Source organism: Sphaerodactylus townsendi, linkage group LG07 (genome assembly GCF_021028975.2).
Source record: "Sphaerodactylus townsendi isolate TG3544 linkage group LG07, MPM_Stown_v2.3, whole genome shotgun sequence".
Classification (NCBI taxonomy): Eukaryota; Metazoa; Chordata; class Lepidosauria; order Squamata; family Sphaerodactylidae; genus Sphaerodactylus; species Sphaerodactylus townsendi.
Window position 1 is genome coordinate 15,884,048 of NC_059431.1, and position 18,868 is coordinate 15,902,915.

At 44.9% G+C, this 18,868-nt stretch overlaps 1 protein-coding gene across 1 annotated transcript in view; it reads right to left on the reverse strand.

Moving 5' to 3' along the window:
• Positions 1-18,413, reverse strand: part of CCDC68 (coiled-coil domain containing 68) — a 39,464-nt gene extending 21,051 nt beyond the window's left edge. The window contains exons 1-3 of the mRNA XM_048504118.1: positions 18,297-18,413; positions 3,616-3,758; positions 2,944-3,021 (exon numbers count right to left, since the gene is read on the reverse strand). Coding sequence (XP_048360075.1) covers positions 2,944-3,021; positions 3,616-3,738 — 201 coding nt within the window. The 5' untranslated portion in view covers positions 3,739-3,758; positions 18,297-18,413. The remainder of the gene's footprint in view (positions 1-2,943; positions 3,022-3,615; positions 3,759-18,296) is intronic.
• Positions 18,414-18,868: the final 455 nt, after the last annotated feature.

Sequence of the window (18,868 nt, forward strand, 5' to 3'; positions counted from 1 at the left end):
TGGCCTACTGCTTAAAAGGGGCACAAAAGGGAATCTTGATACGATGGCACAACTGCACCAAGATTCTTTTTCAGGTGGCAATTGAATCAGGGCACACGTGCACTGATGCTACATCAGTTATCTCTAAGGCAGTTTCCGCACAGCCAAGGGAGAGACCCTGCATCGGCATTAATAATGCTGATGCAGGCTATGGGGCCGTTCCCACAAATGGCCCCATGGGATGCGCAGCTGTGGAAGCAAGCTCCGCACAGCCGCGTATTCCCCTCCCCGGCCCCAAACGCCTCGTTACTTTCTGCTGGCAGCCACGTCGCTCTATCGTCGCTCTGAAGAGGGAAGGGGACACGCCCCCATGGCCACAGCAATGGCTGAAGCACCGGAGACCAGGGGGCGTGTCCCCTTCCCTCCTCAGAGCGCCGATAGAGCGACGCAGCTGCCAGCAGAAGGTAATGAGGCGTTTGGGGCTGGGGAAGGGAGGGGAAAATGCCAGCTTCCACCCACTGCCATTCACATGGCAGCGGATGGAAGCCGGCGTTTGCAGGAAAACTCGCTCCCCAAGCAAGTTTTGAATACACCGTTTTGGCAGGCACAGAGCGCTGCTGCATCGATTTGGCAGCGGCGCCTGTGCGAAGGGTCCCCGCCAAAACCGTGTTTTACCGGGGTGAAGTCGTTGCTTTCAGCCCGTGCAGAAATCGCCTAAGAAAGAAATGCAGACTGGAAACTGTGTCCAGCCCCCACCACAGCACAAGCGTCTGAATGAAGCCCTGGAATCTAGATGGGGAAAAGGCAGGTACATCCTTCCATCTCCAAAACCCAGGTAGTTCATACCCCTAAAATCCAAGTAGTTTAAATGGGGGGCAGGATTGTAAGCAATCTCTAAATGACATTCACAATTTAACTAGCAACTTCTGGCAAAGAACCTCCAAAGCAGTTACTTGGATGAACTCTGTGTGACTAAAATCTAGGGTTGCCAGGACCCCGTGGCCACCAGCAGGGGATGGGATGATGGTAGGGTTGCCAGATCCAGGTTGAGAATCATAAGAACACAAGAACATAAGAACTAGCCTGCTGGATCAGACCAGAGTCCATCTAGTCCAGCACTCTGCTACTCGCAGTGGCCCACCAAGTGCCTTTGGGAGCTCACATGCAGGAGGTGAAAGCAATGGCCTTCTCCGGCTGCTGCTCCTGAGCACCTGGTCTGCTAAGGCATTTGCAATCTCAGATCAAGGAGGATCAAGATTGGTAGCCATAGATCCACTTCTCCTCCATAAATCTGTCCAAGCCCCTTTTAAAGCTATCCAGGTTAGTGGCCATCACCACCTCCTGTGGCAGCATATTCCAAACACCAATCACGCGTTGCGTGAAGAAGTGTTTCCTTTTATTAGTCCTAATTCTTCCCCCTAGCATTTTCAATGTATGTCCCCCTGGTTCTAGTATTGTGAGAAAGAGAGAAAACATTTCTCTCTGTCAACATTTTCTACCTCAGGCATAATTTTATAGACTTCAATCATATCCCCCCTCAGACGTCTCCTCTCCAAACTAAAGAGTCCCAAACGCTGCAGCCTCTCCTCATAAGGAAGGCGCTCCAGTCCCTCAATCATCCTCGTTGCCCTTCTCTGCACTTTTTCTATCTCTTCAATATCCTTTTTGAGATGTGGTGAACACATAGAGTTGGAAGAGACCACAAGGGCCCTCAAGTCCAACCCCCTGCAATGCAGGAACACACAATCAAAGCACTCCTGTCAGGTGGCCATCCAGCCTCTCTTTAAAAACCTCCAAAGGAGGAGACTCCACCACACTCCGAAGTAGCGCATTCCACTGTTGAACAGAGAAATGTCTGGCAATCGGCGGATAGAGCTTGGGAGGATAGGGAGCTCAGTGGGGTACAATGCTAAAGAGTTCACTTTCCAAAGCATCCCTTTTTCCCAGGGGAACTCATCTCTATAGTCTGGAGGCGAGCTGTAATTCCGGGGGATCCCTAGGTCCCATCTGGAGGCTGGCATTCCCACGAAAGACTCTGCCTCCATCTTCACAGCCACACTGAACTCCCCTCGGGGGAGAGGGCTCAGCAAAAATTAACGGCAAAAATTATCTTTCCCCCTCTCGACTCTCAATATCAAATATCATGTTCTTTTAGCAAAACTCCCCGGGGTTTCAGATCTTGAAAGCATTAGCACAACAGACCTGATAAATAACAGCTTCTGATTTCCCCCCAGGACAGTGTTTTCTGCCGACAAGATTAATTAGCGCTCGGAACACTGCTGCAGACGGCAAAACTCTTTCCACCTAGGTCTGCAAACCGGTGGCATGCAATCGCTAAACGCCAAGTCGCATTTGTTGCAATTAACATTCAACGCGCTCTGTAGCTGAGAAAGGTCACCAGGCCGCTTCTTAATGAGTAGGTTTGAGATGCGGGGGCCAAAGGAGTGTTGTGGCGTTTTTCGCCAGAACGACAAAAAATGTGGAGGAGGGCTGTTCCAAGGTGGCATCCCAGTAGCGGTCAAGCTGCCCAGCACTGCTGAATTTGGGATGTTTTTGCAGCTGTTCAAAACACCGGAAAGACTGTTTTTATTTAGAGGTTTTGTGCCAACTGCTTTCCTGTTTCAAATCACGGCTCTTTTTAGCTGGGAGGTGATTAAACGTTTAACATCTGCACTAGAGCAAAATGTCCAAAAATCTGGTTTCCGTCAGCATTTCAACTTTTAACGCTGACCATTCTGGATTATCTCTAGTTTGACTGTGGGGGGGAAATTAGCCACGATATTCTGGCTCAGCATTAGGGTTGCCAACCTCCAGGTACGGACTGGAATTCTGGTTGCTAAATTATTTGAATTCCATCACTGGGTATACGCCACATTTCTTTATCTTTATATCTCAGCACAGTAAGCAAGACACATCCAACTCGGAAATTATAACATTTTTTCCACTACTAGAAGCCACCCCTACCTTTGAATTCAGTGTGCCACTTGAAACCCCATAGTTTTTACACAGCAGAGGCTGAACTTTAGCTAGAGTTGCTCTTATCTGTTGGAAGAAAACAAACAATCAATTAGATTTTGATATTTAAAAGCTGTGGTAAAGCAAAGTTTACGCACATGTAGCATGCCTGAAAACTTAAAAGTAATGTCATATAGAGACAGTGGTGGGATTCAGAGGGTTCGCACCACTTCGGCAGAACCAGTTGTTAAAACGGTGCTTGTGAACAACCAGTTGTTAAATTATTTGAACCCCACCGCTGTATAGGGAGCTTTACCGACAGCAGAAAAAAATAACACAAGAATCTAGGAGCAAGTTAAAAGATGAACAAAAGGGTAATAGTGAAATAAGCCCTGGCTCACAGAGTTTTCCAGACTTATGCCACCCTAATTGAGCCTCATAGTTGCTTCTTGGCAGTAGAGAGGTTCTTTTACTTTTCAAGCCGGGAAGCCTCTTCGTGGGGGGCGGGGCACGACCGGGCCACAGCTGTGGCTCTTGCGCAGATCTCCCCATTCATTCCAATGCTCAATCCACAATATCTCGCCACCAGAGGCTCAGAATGTTTCCACTTTGAGCCACTCTGGATCATGCAAAACTGTGAGGTAAAATGTTTTAATCAGTTAAAATATGTTCACATCATACCTGTTTTATATATTCAGTTTCTTCATTCAGCTCAGAAGCACTGGATCCATACAGGAGATAATTCCCCCCTGCGCCTTGGTTGTCTTTTAAAACGTGCGGCGTCAGCACTAGAGTAGTAGTCATGATCAGGGCTTTGGGGCGTTCTGCGTGGAAAGAAGAAAAGTATTGATTCGATATTCCTCCACGTGGCAGAAATTCAAAGTCCAACCAATGAATCACCCTCACCTCTTGACGGTCAAATGCTAGGAGAAACCAGTCATGATGAAAGAAGGTGGACAGAAACATATTAAATAACATCATGTTAATATTATTGTTGTTGTTGTTGTTGTTAATATAAAATGAAGAAGAAGAAGAAGAAGAAGAAGAAGAAGAAGAAGAAGAAGAAGAAGAAGAAGAAGAAGAAGAAGAAGAAGAAGAAGAAGAAGAAGAAGAAGAAGAAGAAGAAGAAGAAGAAGAAGAAGAAGAAGAAGAAGAAGTTTGGATTTATATCCCCCCTTTCTCTCCTGCAGGAGACTCAAAGGGGCTTACAATCTCCTTGCCCTTCCCCCCTCACAACAAACATCCTGTGAGGTTGGTGGGGCTGAGAGAGCTCCGAGAAGCTGTGACTAGCCCAAGGCCACCCAGCTGGCGTGTGTGGGAGTGTACAGGCTAATCTGAATTCCCCAGATAAGCCTCCACAACTCAAGCGGCAGAGCTGGGAATCAAACCCGGTTCCTCCAGATTAGATACATGAGCTCTTAACCTCCTATGCCACTGCTGCTCTACTATTTCTGCCAACTATTTCTGCCAAACTCTCAAAGTGGCTCTGTTCTATAAAAACACCTGTGGTTTCGGTCCAGCATACTAACTCTTCCCTTTTGGGACGAAAGACGCAAGGGATTTACTCCTTATTCGAGGAATCCTAGGAAATATATAAAAGCATTCCAAATCTGAAAGTGAAATTTTCACTTGCCAGCCTGACAGGGTGCTTTTACAGTGTGGCGCAGTGTTTAAGAGCGATGGACTCTAATCTGGAGAACCGGGTTTGATTCCCCACCCCTCCACATGAGTGGCAGAGTCTTGTGTGGTGAATTAAATTTGTTTCCCCACTTCTACGTTCCTGCTGGCTGACCCTTGGGCCGGTATAAATCCAAAACTCTTCTTTTTCTTCTTTAAGAACATAAGAACATAAGAACTAGTCTGCTGGATCAGACCAGAGTCCATCTAGTCCAGCACTCTGCTACTCGCAGTGGCCCACCAGGTGCCTTTGGGAGCTCACATGCAGAATGTGAAAGCAACAGCCTTCTGCTGCTGCTCCTCCTTTCCCTGGATCCTCAAGTAGAGGGAGTTGTATTATTTGTATTCTCTAAACTCTGCCCCCTTCTGAGCCTGACTTTTGGTGCACTCTGGTTCTTCACTATCTTTAAGAGTGCAATGTCAAAGTTAACCCAAATAAACTCAAAATCGCACACGTTGCACTCTGGCTGTGTCCAGTCTTATATATTGATCTTACATATAATTAAACAACTTAACACTTCTATTTGTATTTACATTTCCGTATTTCTCTAACAAAGTTCTTAACAGCATAAGGCTTCCAACTCTTGTAACTAAACATAAATAATCACATAAATAATCACAATGGACTAAGTGATTATTTATGTTTAGTTACAAGAGTTGGAAGCCTTATGCTGTATCTTTAAGAACTTTGTTACAGAAATATGGAAATGTAAATACAAATAGAAGTGTTTAATTATATGTAAGATCAATATATAAGACTGGACACAGCCAGAGTGCAATGTGTGTGATTTTGAGTTTATTTGGGCACTCTGGTTCTTTGCATCTAGCTTCCCAAACATTCACCCGGGAGACTGACTGGGAGAATATATGCCTCAAACAGCAAGATGTAATAAGACATGTTAGGGAGTGGAAGCAGGGTTATCTTCCCTCCCCAGCGTGCTCCAGTCAGGTTGAAAATAAGATCCCCACAACCCCTGCTTTACGCAGCAATGGCCAGATTCATAAATACCCACTCCCTCTGGAGACTTAGGTTTGGTTTCTGGCAATATGAAGGAGGCAGTGTGACTAGTGGGAAATCCTGATAAGTGAACTCTCCCTACCCAAGTAGCAATATTTGAGTCTCTGATGGGGAGACATGGGGGGGGGGGCATATTTTCTGCCTGCAAGGCAGAGAAAAATCATCTTTCCCAGTGAAATGAACTACTGGCAGTTTTAGAACAGAAGAGAAATCCTTCCTCACAGACAAAATTGATCCCAACAATGCATTTATGGTACAACGGTGACATCCAGTGTTTGAGTCATTCGTCTCAGGCCTATATATATAGTACAGCTTTAAAACAGACAAACACACACACAAACAAAAAAACCCTTTCCATATTCTACAGGATTCCATCAATACTTTAGTTAATATTTAAAGTGTAAAATGAGATGTAATAATAGAGGAAGTAAAGGCAGGTCACCCCTCTGGGTTTATAGGTAACCAGAATATCCACAAAACTGCTATTTAAATACAGCCTCTAACCCTTGACACAGAACTTGACAATTTGTGCATTTCGGTATTCTTTTTCATAAGCCAGTTATGAAGGCAGAGGAACACTTGAAAACATCTGTGTACTACGTTTGTGACGGCATAGTAGCAAAGAGCACAAAGCAGAGTCACAACTCCACATATCTCTGCTCATCACTAAATTCCTGTGCGACACACAGAATCACAGCCAGCAAAACAGACAATGGAGATTTTTGTCATCTGAGAGTACTCTGTAAATACATGTGTTTAGGAAGGATACACACAGCACATCCCTTTTCTCAGTGGTGGGATCCAAAAATTTTAGTAACAGGTTCCCATGGTGGTGGGATTCAAACTGTGGCGTAGCGCCAATGGGGCTGGAAATTTGCGGGAGCCACTCGATGGGGGGCGTGAGTGGGCATTCCCGGGGCGGGGCATTCCTGGAAGCGGGGACTGTGGCAAGGACAGCAGCCGCTTTCTGCGCCTCGTCCTTAGGCGAGGGAAACGCAATGCACACAGGCGCATCTGGCAGTGCACCTCCTGCTAGGACTGCTGTTTCAAGTTCTGGCGCGACTACTGCTGGAGAGGGAGGGCTACGTAACTAAGGCAAAAATCACGTGGCAAAATCACCAATTAGTAACCCCCTCTCGGCACACACAAATAATTAGTAACCTACTCTCGGGAACCTGTGAGAACCGGCTGGATCCCACCTCTGCCTTTTCTTCTTTCAGCATGCCAAACAAACACTAATTTAATTGAACATCTGAGTGACAAAAACTAACAAGGGTTAGATCAGGCAAGAGATGTTCAGAGGTGGTTTGCCATTGCCTGCCTCTGTGTCGGCTGAGAACGTTCTCTGATTCCTGTGACTGGCCCAAAGTCATCCAGCAGGCTTCATGCGGAAGAGAAGGGAATCAAACCCGCCACCATTCTGTTTGCAACAGGGTCAGCTAGATACCTTCAAGCAGTGGTGGGATTCCGCAGGTTCGCACCACTTTGGCAGAACCGGTTGTTAAAATGGTGCTTGTAAACAACCAGTTGTTAAATTATTTGAATCCACCACCGGAACCGGTTGTTCAATTATTTGAATCCCACCACTGCCTTCAAGCAATCTAAAAATTGACTACTGCCTCTGAAAATTGAGGTTCCAGTTAACGATCCTGGCTAATATCCATTGATAGGATAATTTTTCCCCAACTGATGTATTTCCATTTTAATGCCAATGGCCATCGCATTGATATTCCATTATACTACTCAAGTAGATTTAACATTCTTGTGGAATTTGGGATACTATGTCAGAGGGTAAGTCAGTCTCCCAGAAAAAGAAGATGACAGCATCATTACTGTCTTAAGAGTCTAAGAGCTTAGATTTATTAGCATTCCAAGTGGAAATTAAGTTCTTGAGATACTTCAGCTTACAGTTTCTTGAGTCATCCTAAAACAGTGATGGTGAACCTTTTCGAGACCAAGTGCCCAAATTGCAACCCAAAACCCACTTATTTATCGCAAAGTGCCAACATAGTATTTTAAAAACGGTTGGCTCCAAGGAGCGCATTACTCAGGAGGAAGCTCGGTGGTAGTCAGTGGCTTTGCTTTGAAGCAGCTGTGCAACGCTTCAAACAGGTGAATCACGAACCTAGGAAGGTTTACTCAGAAGCAAACCCCATTGCCAGCAACTGAGCTTACTCCCAGGTAAAGGATCACACTTTCGTTCTTCCCATGAAAATCAGTGGGGTTTAACAGCGCTTAACAGGGTTACCCACACTGCTTCCCCAAAACTAGGTCTTAGGTTTAATGCTAATAGTCTCCCTGAAATAATTACACTATTTTCATATGACGAACTCTGCGCACGTGCCCACAGAGAGGGCTCTGAGTGCCACCTCTGGCACCCTTGCCACCACTGTCCTAAGATGTCACTATAAGGACACACACACTGGTTATCACAATCAATCTTTCGTGTCCTGGTCTACCAAATGAGTGCTATGAGCCATCATAGATGGATCTTCTGTGTTCTTTGAAAGGCATTAATATCACTGTCTTGGTTGTCTGGGACAGTGAATCATCTATTGTCACAATACAGTGTTCTTGAGGAATGCTGAGTATCTTTTGATATTGAGGAGAACAGAATGGATCTAGCCTGGGTGGTTGAAAAGCAGGTTGTGGTGGCAGCCAGGATTGCTTTCTATCACCTGTATCTGTCTGCCAGTTCTCCCCTTTCTTATAGTACTGTACAAGATTGGGAGCATAAATACACTATCAATGAACACCCTTTAAAATAAAAAATAGGGTGCATGAATACATCAACAACGAAGAATGTTTTATAGTACTACAGTGGTTTAGTGGTGGGATCAGTTAAGCCTGTTCTTTATAAAAGAAGACAGTCTAGTTTGAGGTATAAGAAGTTTCCTGTTGTGATAGATAAGGGGAGTTCAGCTTTAACAAGAACGCCTTTGATTAAAGAATTAAAATATGAAACCTACTGTGTTCCCAATATCAATGAAACAAAAGAAGAATGGTTAGAAGTGGAAAATATAGCAACGCAAAATTGCAACGAACATTGTGACATTCAATGTTCGTGTTTAAATCAAGGCCGTCTACAGTTTGCAGTGGTGGCAGGGGTGGTTCATGATACAGTTGATGGAAAGTGTATAGGTTCAAGATCATGTGGGGCTGGAATATGTGAGTTTCAGATCGCTGGTGTAACCAAACAAGGTATTGACAGACATACTCCCAACATTGTTGGATCCTGGCATGAGAACAGAAACGTTATTGTTGGACCAGGGTTTCACAAATGGGGATTGACATTGAACACGGGTGCTTTGAATATCAGTGCATGAAACGAGAAATGTCATGGGAATGTTGACGTCTGTATGGAGGTAGTGTGGAGGCAGTGGTGGGATTCAGCGGGTTCACACCACATCGGCAGAACCGGTCATTAAAATATGCTTGTAAACAACCAGTTGTTAAATTATTTGAATCCCACCACTGTGTGGAGGGCATTGATACCTGGAGAGGAACAGGATGAGATTTGCTGGAGTTGTTGTTGCAAGTGGTTGGGATGTAGAGAAATGGGTCAATAGGCGTTCGGCTTTGGGACAACTACAGTGGAGGGCCTTAGAAGCGACAGCTAATGATTTTGAAAATGGATGTTGTGTGTATGTGGTGGGAGCTATGTTGGGATTGGAAGGGAAGTTAGTGGACCATTGTATGCAATAGTACAGTTACAGTAAGGTGACCAGATGGTCACCTTGTAAACCCGGGACGGGGGTAGGCTGACTGCATGCTTTTTTATCTGTAGCCCTTGGGAGACACACTGCCTTCCTGAAAATGGCAAGCCCAGAGGCAGTGTGCTCCCTGCGTGGCATGTAAGTGCAGCAGCACATGCAACCATGCAAGCATTCTCCCGCAGGGCCACATCATGCGCACATGGCGCAGGCTTATGTGCCTAGGCACCATTCCTGTGACTGGTGAGGAAAGCGGCGCCCAGAAGAGCGATGCTCCTCACGGCCGCAGCGTAGGAGCTACGCTGCCTGCCCCAGAAAGGCAGTGCAGTAGCCTCAAAAACTCAGGACAATGCACAAGGAGGAACCCGCAGGATCTGCGGGACAAATTGTGCGAAGGCAGGATTGTCCTGCCAAAAGCGGGACGGCTGGTCAGCCTAAGTTACAGAATATATCTATAAAATAATAGGAGAAGCTTTAAGTTGTCTAGCAATGCAGTAAGTAGCTATTAATTTGGAAGAAAAATTGAAAATTGCATTAATGGGAAATCAAGCTAATATGTTTGTCCAGTTAGGAAATGTACAATCTATTGTTTCAACTCACTACACGGGATGGTAGAAGTTGATTGAATATAATATTAAAGGAGAATTGTGGTATATAGAAATATTGTTAATAGAAAAAAGTATTAAGCATAAAACTAAGAAGGCAAGAATTTGCAGTGTAACACCGACCCCTATAGAGAAAAATGATGTGTTTTAGAGGCCATATTTCTTTACCAATAAAATGTGGCGCAATAATACAAAATACTATGCAGCTACCAGTACTATTGATATAAACTGATGTGGATTATAGGATGCTGGTTATATATGTCCCCAAATTGTTAAACAAATGGAACCTTGTGGTTTGGAACTAGAGAATGGAATTTGTCGACTACAAAAAATGGAGAATGATAGCTTTGTACAAGACACTGGGATAGGATGCCTTTGTGTTATCAGTGTCAATCCAGTGTTATGGTCTGATTGAACTATGATATCAGAATCGCATAGAGGTTAGGAAAGACATAAGAAGACCACAGAATTTAACCTACAATGCAAGACACATAATCAAAGCATTAGTTATCATAGTTGTTTGGATTCTTGTATTGCTTAGATTATTAAGAAATGTACAACAAAGAAAGAGATAGAAAATATTAGGCAAGGTATATTTGCTGAAAGGGTCGAAGGAAGAAATAAGGGACAAAGTAAAATTACTGTGTGTTCTTTTTTAGTAATGATTAAATAAGACATTATTTCGATATGTAACTAATAGATTTAATTATAGAGGGGAAGTCAGAGAGAGGGAAGAGAAGGGGAGAAGGAGGATTAGAGGGGGGGTTTAATGATTACAGGAGTAGACAAATCTATGTATTAGATATTAAAGTTTGTATGTGTTATATGGAGTAGTGGACTAAACTGCTTTCATTTATTAATTATTATTATTATTATTATTATTATTATTATTATTATTATTATTATTATTTGCAAATTTGTAAAAAGCGACAGGTTTACTTTTGTCTTGTTTGAAATGCAATTAAAGAAATGTACAACAAAGAAATGTACAAAAAAAATTGCAAGTGGAGGACCACATTGCTGTCACAGCACTGTTAAACAGATGCTAGACATATTCTGGCACTAACTGGGAAGAGACTGTGGTTGGTTAGTATACCACATATAAGGCTGCAGGTACGGAAGTCTGTGGAGGCATTTGTCTTCGTACTACTTGGCGAAGCACTTTGTCTGTGCAACCAATATTTGTGAACAATAAAAGTTGGACCGCTTCTGTGAAGCCGAATAGCTGTGTGTGAGAGTTCCTACTGGAGTTCACAAGAGTGGCGCTATTCTGCTACTAGGGGTTTTACCCCATCCTTCACAGCTGCTTGATGGTCCTGACAAGCTGAGCGAGATAACCCAGGGAAAAGCAAAATCATGCAGTTTGGCAGTAAAGGATCTGATATGGACAACTGAGCAAAAGAACTTTGTGAATGAACAAGCTGCACAGCAGATAAGTGAAAGGAGGCTGGCAGTGATAACTGAAGGAAAACATCTTGTACAACAATCATTTGAGAATAAGTCATATCTAAACAAGAGCTAAGAGAGTATAAGAAGAAGGGGTTTTCCGAGGACTGTGTCCCAGGTTAGCCATCCCTTACTAACCTTGATCAATTCAGTGAAGGGATTGAGGTGAGTGAGTATGTGGGTGGATTTGGTGGAGCAAAGGTATGAATAGATAAGTTCCCTCTGTATTTAATCAATGACTGGTTGAAATCAGAACTGGTTGTCCGTGAGTTTTCTTGCCCTGTGTAGTGCTCTATTGGTCTTGGTTTCATACTGTTTCCAGGAAAGAAAAGAACCAGTGACCGTTTTGGTGGACAAAGAAGGCTGACAGGAGGAACTCTATTTTTGGGGTGCTGTGTGGTTTGCGGGCTGTATGGCCGTGTTCTAGCAGCATTCTCTCTGACGTTTATGCAAATGTAGTTCAACTGGCATCTTCAGAATCATCTGAAAGATGCCAATACAGATACGAGAGCATCAGGAGAATACTAAATTATGAAAGCCATACAACTCCCGCAAACTACAACCTCTCAATGATCGACCATTGAAGCCGACAGCTCTATTTTTAAAAAAAAAATCACTGCGCACAGGAAGCTAGATATGGAGACACACTTGATCCGGCATTTTATTTTCTAAATTAACAGGAATATTTGTTAATGGAAGCATTTAATCAGGTGATGATGCCTGCATTCACAAAGTGAGACAGCCCAGACAGATTTACTACCTCTGTTATACTGAGGCTGGTGTTTGTTCAGCGCACTGACATTCTAAGCAAACAGTGACCTGCATGTGGACTTTCCACGAGGCTGTAAAATTTCTCCATCTGAATATGACATTTGATTACCACAGGACTGTGCTGGGTAAATACTGTCAAGATTATAGCCAAGGTTTTTGCAAATAGCCATTTGCACCCTGAACTGCCGAGCATTCAAAAAATTATTCTGCAACTCTACTGAACGGTACTAGTATTTGTTGGCCAGTTCTAAAGAGATATTCGGCGGGACCGCCAGATATTTTAGGAAACAGAAGGAGTATTAAAAGAATAGGGCAGGATTTGCATACATAAACCTCTGCATGGTGCTCGGTCGCCCATTCTTCTCATTTTTTAAAACATGTGACATCCAATCCAGCCCGCACGCATGGATGCAGTAAGACACCAGTATTACATCCTAAAGGAAACACCTAACAGGCGTAAGGAATTGTACCAAAGACCATAGAAAGTTTATTCCCAAAGTAGTCCTCAGAAATTATTATGCATAATAAAGGCAGGAGATAGACTTCCCCTTTGGAGGCCGGACTATACCAACGTACTTTACTACAGGGTCCTCCCGCAGTGGTGAACCCGGTATAAAACGGTATGGGTAGAGGTGAGGTGGGGCTCCCAATCGAAGCAGATTTCGAACTCCCAATCAAAGCAGATTTCACAAAATAATTATTTGTATAGTCATAGTTGAAAAGGGGTTGGTATTGGTGGGATTCTCTCCCCCCAAGTTGGCAATGGTATGGTGGGCAGCATGGATCCCCAGACAAACGAAGGTCTAAGGTCCCTTCCGCACATGCAGAATAATGCACATTCAATCCCTTTCACAATAGTTTGGAAGTGGATTTAAAAGCTGCTATTGCACAGTGAAATCCAGCTTCAAAGTGCCTTGAAAGTGGATTGAAAGTAATTATTCTGCCTGTGCGGAAGGGGCCTTACAGTTGTAGTTCATAGATATTTGTTACATTTTTCACGTTATTAATACACTGATGCATTCATGTATTACAAAATAAAAGAACAATAATAAGATAAAATCAGAGAGCATAATGAAAATGGAGGTTGGGGGGGATGAGGAGAGGGTTGGCTGGAAAAGTGGGAGAAGGGTGGGATGACACAAGTTTGGGAGAAAAAACCCGAATTAGGCATTGTGCATACATTTACTTCGCCTTCCCTGGGAAGTGAAAAAAAAGGTCAGATTTTCCCCACCTGGAAAATGCAGAGCTTCCCCTTAGAAAAGCGCAGTCACTTCACAGCAGTTGCATAAGGGAAACGCTAACCCAGATCATGTATCAAATCTGTTGCGTAATTAGAAATCTGATCCAAAGCAAAAGACTGCTTCAATCAGGGAATACATCAGTGCGTAATGGGCCATAGTCAGGGTCAATAGGGCGGAATTCTCTGCAGGAGACAGGAATATATCTGCCTTACTATATGCAAGCTATATTTACATGCACATTTATGCAATCAAATAACTGACTGAAATGACTAGCATTTATACAATCAAATAACTGCATGATTATGCCGTGGTAGCTTGCTGGGTGACCTTGGTCCAGTCACACACATTAACCTACCTTACAAGAGTGTGTGAAGATAAAATGGAAGTAGGACATGTTGGAGTTCCCCATTTGAAGAAAAAATAGTTCAATGTATTGTTAGAAGAGCTTTCATGGCGGAATCACTGGAAGTGCTATGTGGTTTCGGGCTGTATGTGGCCGATATTCTAGCCATTCTCTCCTGAATTTCTCCATCTAGGGGCTGGCATCTTCAGAGGATCTGATAGTAGGATCTGATACAGTATATATACTCCACTTGCTTTCCATTCCTACTATCAGATCCTCCGAAGATGCAACCACAAATACCAATACACAGAAACCCAAAATAGTTTACATTATCTAGTGAAAGGTAATGTCACAAAATCAATGGCCTCTCCTCCAAAAGGATCTCTTTTTTTGACCTGCCCTATTTGAAACATGGCCACTAAACTTCAGTGTGATGAGTCATCTCAATAAAATTATATATAGGACAATATATATCCATTCCAGGACAAAAAAAGAAGAAGAAAAACAAGAGAAAACTGGAATTTGTAATTGGTGTAATAAAAAACTCAACAGTGATCTAGTTAACAGGAATGAACAAGGAAATGGGCTGTTAGTGGCGTTTGGGATCCCTTCCACTTCCATTTTGTAAGCAATTTCACATAAATCCAGGAAGAAAAGCAACCCGAAGCAAAATGCTTAAATAAAAACATATGAAATATAAATATATCTGTATTTCCTGCAATGATTCAGAATCTGGTAGAAAAGCATTAAAAAAATTAGGCCAGCCCATTTTCTCAACCTTGACTTTCTTTTCTTATCAGTTAATTTCTTTCTTTTTGCAATTTTGATCATTATAACTGAAAGCCCTACATATCCGTATTGCTCCAACCTCTGAGAGTCATTGGGACATGTTCTATTAAGTCATAGAATTATAGATCTCAGACCTGAGCGTTTCACTTGCGGCCTCAGTGTTCATGCGCCCGCTTAAAGTTCACAGGCGTGAGGCACTATTCGCCTGCGCAAGCGTCTGCGAGCAAATTGTGAGCAGCAGATGGCGAAGCCCCGGCTCCGCCGGAACCCTCTTCTATCCCAGCCCTCCACGGTGTCGCAAACCGTGCATGCTGGAACCTGTAGCCAGCTGCCTCCGATACAGGTGGGAGGGCAGTGTGGGCGGGGCAGAGACTCTTAACGAACAGGCAACGACGAGGACACCGTGAGTATGGCCGAGAACGAAGACAGCGTCTTCCCCAACAGCAACCCTTTAAAGGGTTGTTGTTTTGCAGAAGGCGACCTGAGGCAGCCCTGGGGGGAGGGAAGCGGAGTCAGATTAAGCTGCTGCTGCGTTGCAGCAGCGGTGCCATAGCTATCGCGAGCAATGACCTGGGGGGCGGCGTTTTAAACGCCCCCTGGGCGATGCGTTAATAGACGTGCGGAAACGGCCCTAGTTTGTTTTTTTCAACACCGACTTACTTATGCCCTCCATATTCCAAATTGACGCCGCCTGCGCGAACAGTAGGGATCCAGGCAGGCAGTTAGAAATGAAGGTGGCGGAGTTCGCCTTTCGATATTGTGAAATAAGTCTCTGGCTCTCCTTTTATTCACTTATTTTCTTGAAGTTTGTACTGTATGAACTATGAGCAGTTGTTTTACCCCGTTAAACTCTGGATCATACTACTGCACAGTTTTATCTGTATTTTCTCTTGATGCCTAATAAAGGTTTTTGAATTGAATTGATCATATAACCGTCAGTGAAATATTGATGTCACTGTAGTTCCTGGGTCAGTCCTCCAAAATTCACTATGCCAGGTACGCCATACAAATGTGACTCTTAAAAAGCGGCATGCCAGCGAACAGTTGCGAGCTTTTGAACTGCACGTAACTCTTCTTCTGGCAGAATGCTGAAAACTAATAGCAGCTGACTGGGTTCATGTCACAAAACTTTTGCGATTTGGGGGCAGCACAGGTCAGTGTGGAGAAAGCACATATTTGGGGATTAGGAGCGTTATTGCAGGTTTACACTATATTTAGGATGTTAATTTGTTTTTAAAAAGCTATGCTGCTTTTCAGCCAAACAACTTGAGATGCTTGAAATTCCTTCATCTGGCCTATGGTTAAAGTGGAGGAAATAGTGCCTGATCTTCAACACACAATGTTACAAGTCCCAATTCGTATATGCAAAGTAGCACTTTTTTAGCCTACAACTGTACGTATGACTAGGACAGAGGTTATTTTATGTAGAGAGTGCTTTGGGGAAGAATCTCAAGCAGCCCTTCTCAGAGGTAAATATCTGGGTTTGGAGAGGGGCTAGGGCTCAGTGGTAGAGCATCTTCTGGGCATGCAGAAGAAGAAGAAGAAGAAGAAGAAGAAGAAGAAGAAGAAGAGGAGGAGGAGGAGGAGGAGGAGGAGGAGTTTGGATTTATATCCCCCCTTTCTCTCCTGCAGGAGACTCACAAAGGGCTGACGATACCTCGCCGCCCTTCCCCCCTCACAACAAACACCCTGTGAGGTAGGTGGGGCTGAGAGAGCTCCGAGAAGCTGTGACTAGCCCAAGGTCACCCAGCTGGCGTGTGTGGGAGTGCACAGACTAATCTGAATTCCCCAGATAAGCCTCCACAGCTCAGGCGGCAGAGCTGGGAATCAAACCCGGTTCCTCCAGATTAGATACACGAGCTCTTAACCTCCTACGCCACTGCTGCTCCTTTCACAGAAGGTCCCCGGCTCAGTCCCTAGCATCTCCCATTAAAAGGGCCAAGTCATTGGTGATGTGAAAGGCCTGCTATCAGTCTGAATAGACCACACTGACCTTTATTCGTTTGACTTAGGACAAGGCAGCTTCCTGCGTTCAAGTGGGTTCAAGGCCAGCCTTCTACCTCATTTACAGTATTTAAATATATAAAGAATAATACGAAATGTAAAATTCCTCTTACAAGCTGCAGAGTACTTTTCCCTCTGCGCTGAGTAAATACACAAAGTTCTGTCTGGCAAGAATTGGATGGAAGAGCTCCCAGATGGACAGAAAGGCTATTTTCAAACATACTTCAATTTCTCTGGTATTGAACAAAGCGTGTTATGGCGGTCAAAAACATAGATTGGGAATTTTGTTGGTTTCTACTAGTCTTGAACCTTGTTCTCCTAAGGAGAAGTTTGGATTTATACCTCACCTATCTCTCCTGTAAGGAGACTCAAAGTGGCTTACAGTCTCCTTTCCCTTCCTCTCCCCACAACAGACACCTTGTGGTGTAGGTGGGGCTGAGAGAGTTCCGGAGAACTGTGACTAGCCCAAGGTCACCCAGCAGGAATGTAGGAGTGCGGAAGCACATCTGGTTCACCAGATAAGCCTCTGCCACTCAGGTGGAGGAATGGGGAATCAAACCTGGTTCTCCGGATTAGAATTTACCTGCTCTTAACCACTACACCACGCTGGCTCTCATACAGTCATACATAGCTCTGCATGTAAAGTGCCATCAAATCTCCACCAACATGGTGATCCCAGCAAGGGGTTTTCAAGGCAAGTGAAAAGCAGAGGTGGTTTGCCGCTGCTATCCTGTGCAAAGTCTTCCCTGGTGGTCTCTCACCCAAGTATCGACCCAACTTAGCTTCTGCGATGTGCCAAGATCGGGCGATGTCAAACCCTTCCACATACCAACATAGCTAACCGCCTAATAATAACTTCCACTTGACTTCCTTTTCATTATTATCATCCTTTTCCCAGCATATCTCAGGTGTTCGTAAGTAGCTCATATTTATCATCTTGGTGAGATCATTACGCTGCAAGGAAGGTCCATGCTGTGCTAGGCCCATATCGTTGACAGATTGACTGAGGCTCAGAAACAGCTCATGCATGGTCATCTAGAGTCTTACGAGTGAGGAGATTCATCCTTTCCAGATTCATCACTCGTATCCAAAGCCTCTACACCACAATCCCAAGAACTTAAGGTCTGCAAATGGGCCAGCGCGTCAAGACAACTTTATGGTCACTGGCCTGGCAGGAGATTTGGTCAGCCTGAAGTTGCTTGCTAACAGGGATGCCAGCCTCCAGGTAGGACCTGGGGAATGGCCCGAAATTACAGTTCATCTCCAGACCACAGAGATCAGTTTTCCTAGAGAAATGGATGCTTTGGAGTGGTGGACTCTATGGTGCGGTACCCCACTGAGCCCTTCCCAGACTTCACTCCCAAATCGCCAGGAGTTTCCCAACCTGGATCTGGCAACCTTACCCCACCACCTCACCTGGCCACCCGACTTGCAAAAGATTTACCTGAGTCACTGGCTCAGGTAAGCGTTCAAGGTTTCCAGAACCTTTCCCCCCATCCGACAGCCTTTATTTTGAACCACCCTCTTTTTTTCCCCCCTTCTGACCAAACACACACTCAAAACCATCCCAGCGAAGCTGCGATCCCGGAGCAGCTTGGAAAGAAAGCAGGAGCGTCACAATTTCCAAGGAGGAGATCTCCAAAGCAGGACGTGAAGGTGCCTCCGTCTCGGAAGCACCTGGAACCGGACGGGACCCGACCCACAAACGCCCCATCCGCGGGGACAAAAGGATCCGGATTAACTTTGCCCTCTTACCGCGAACGGGATCGCTCCCAATCCAGGCAGCGCCTCCGCCGAGCTCCTCGCTCAGGAACCTCCGTGGCTCCGTCTCTGGGCGCCGGAGTCCTGCCCGGCTCTTCCCAAGCCCCGACCTGGCCGGCCCCGCCCCTGGCCCCGCCCAGGGCCCCGCCCCCGTTAGACGCTGCTGTCCTGGGAAGCAGGGAGGGGGACAGACTGCCCAGCTGTGGATGGGTGGGACAGCCCTGCTTTGGGGGGAGTGGGGGGAGACCCCAGGGCGGGTGAGGTTGGGGAAGGCGACGTGGGGGATAAGGTCTTAGAGTCCACCTGTCCGTGGTCAGTGAAAATGGACCTTTCATGGCCTTTCTGCTGCTCAAAGATTTTTGTTATAACCCTGGAAGAACAAAAGGCCATCTCTGGCACTCCAGTGGACTGAAGACCTTAGAATTCTTATCAGTATCTGAAGACAGGGCACACAGGCAGCCATGGCTCACGACCTTGTTCTTCGATGTTTGGAAACCATTTGCAGACAATTCTGTCCAGATCTGTTGCTGCTGTTCCTGTGGGACAAGAGCTTCAACTCCGGTAGC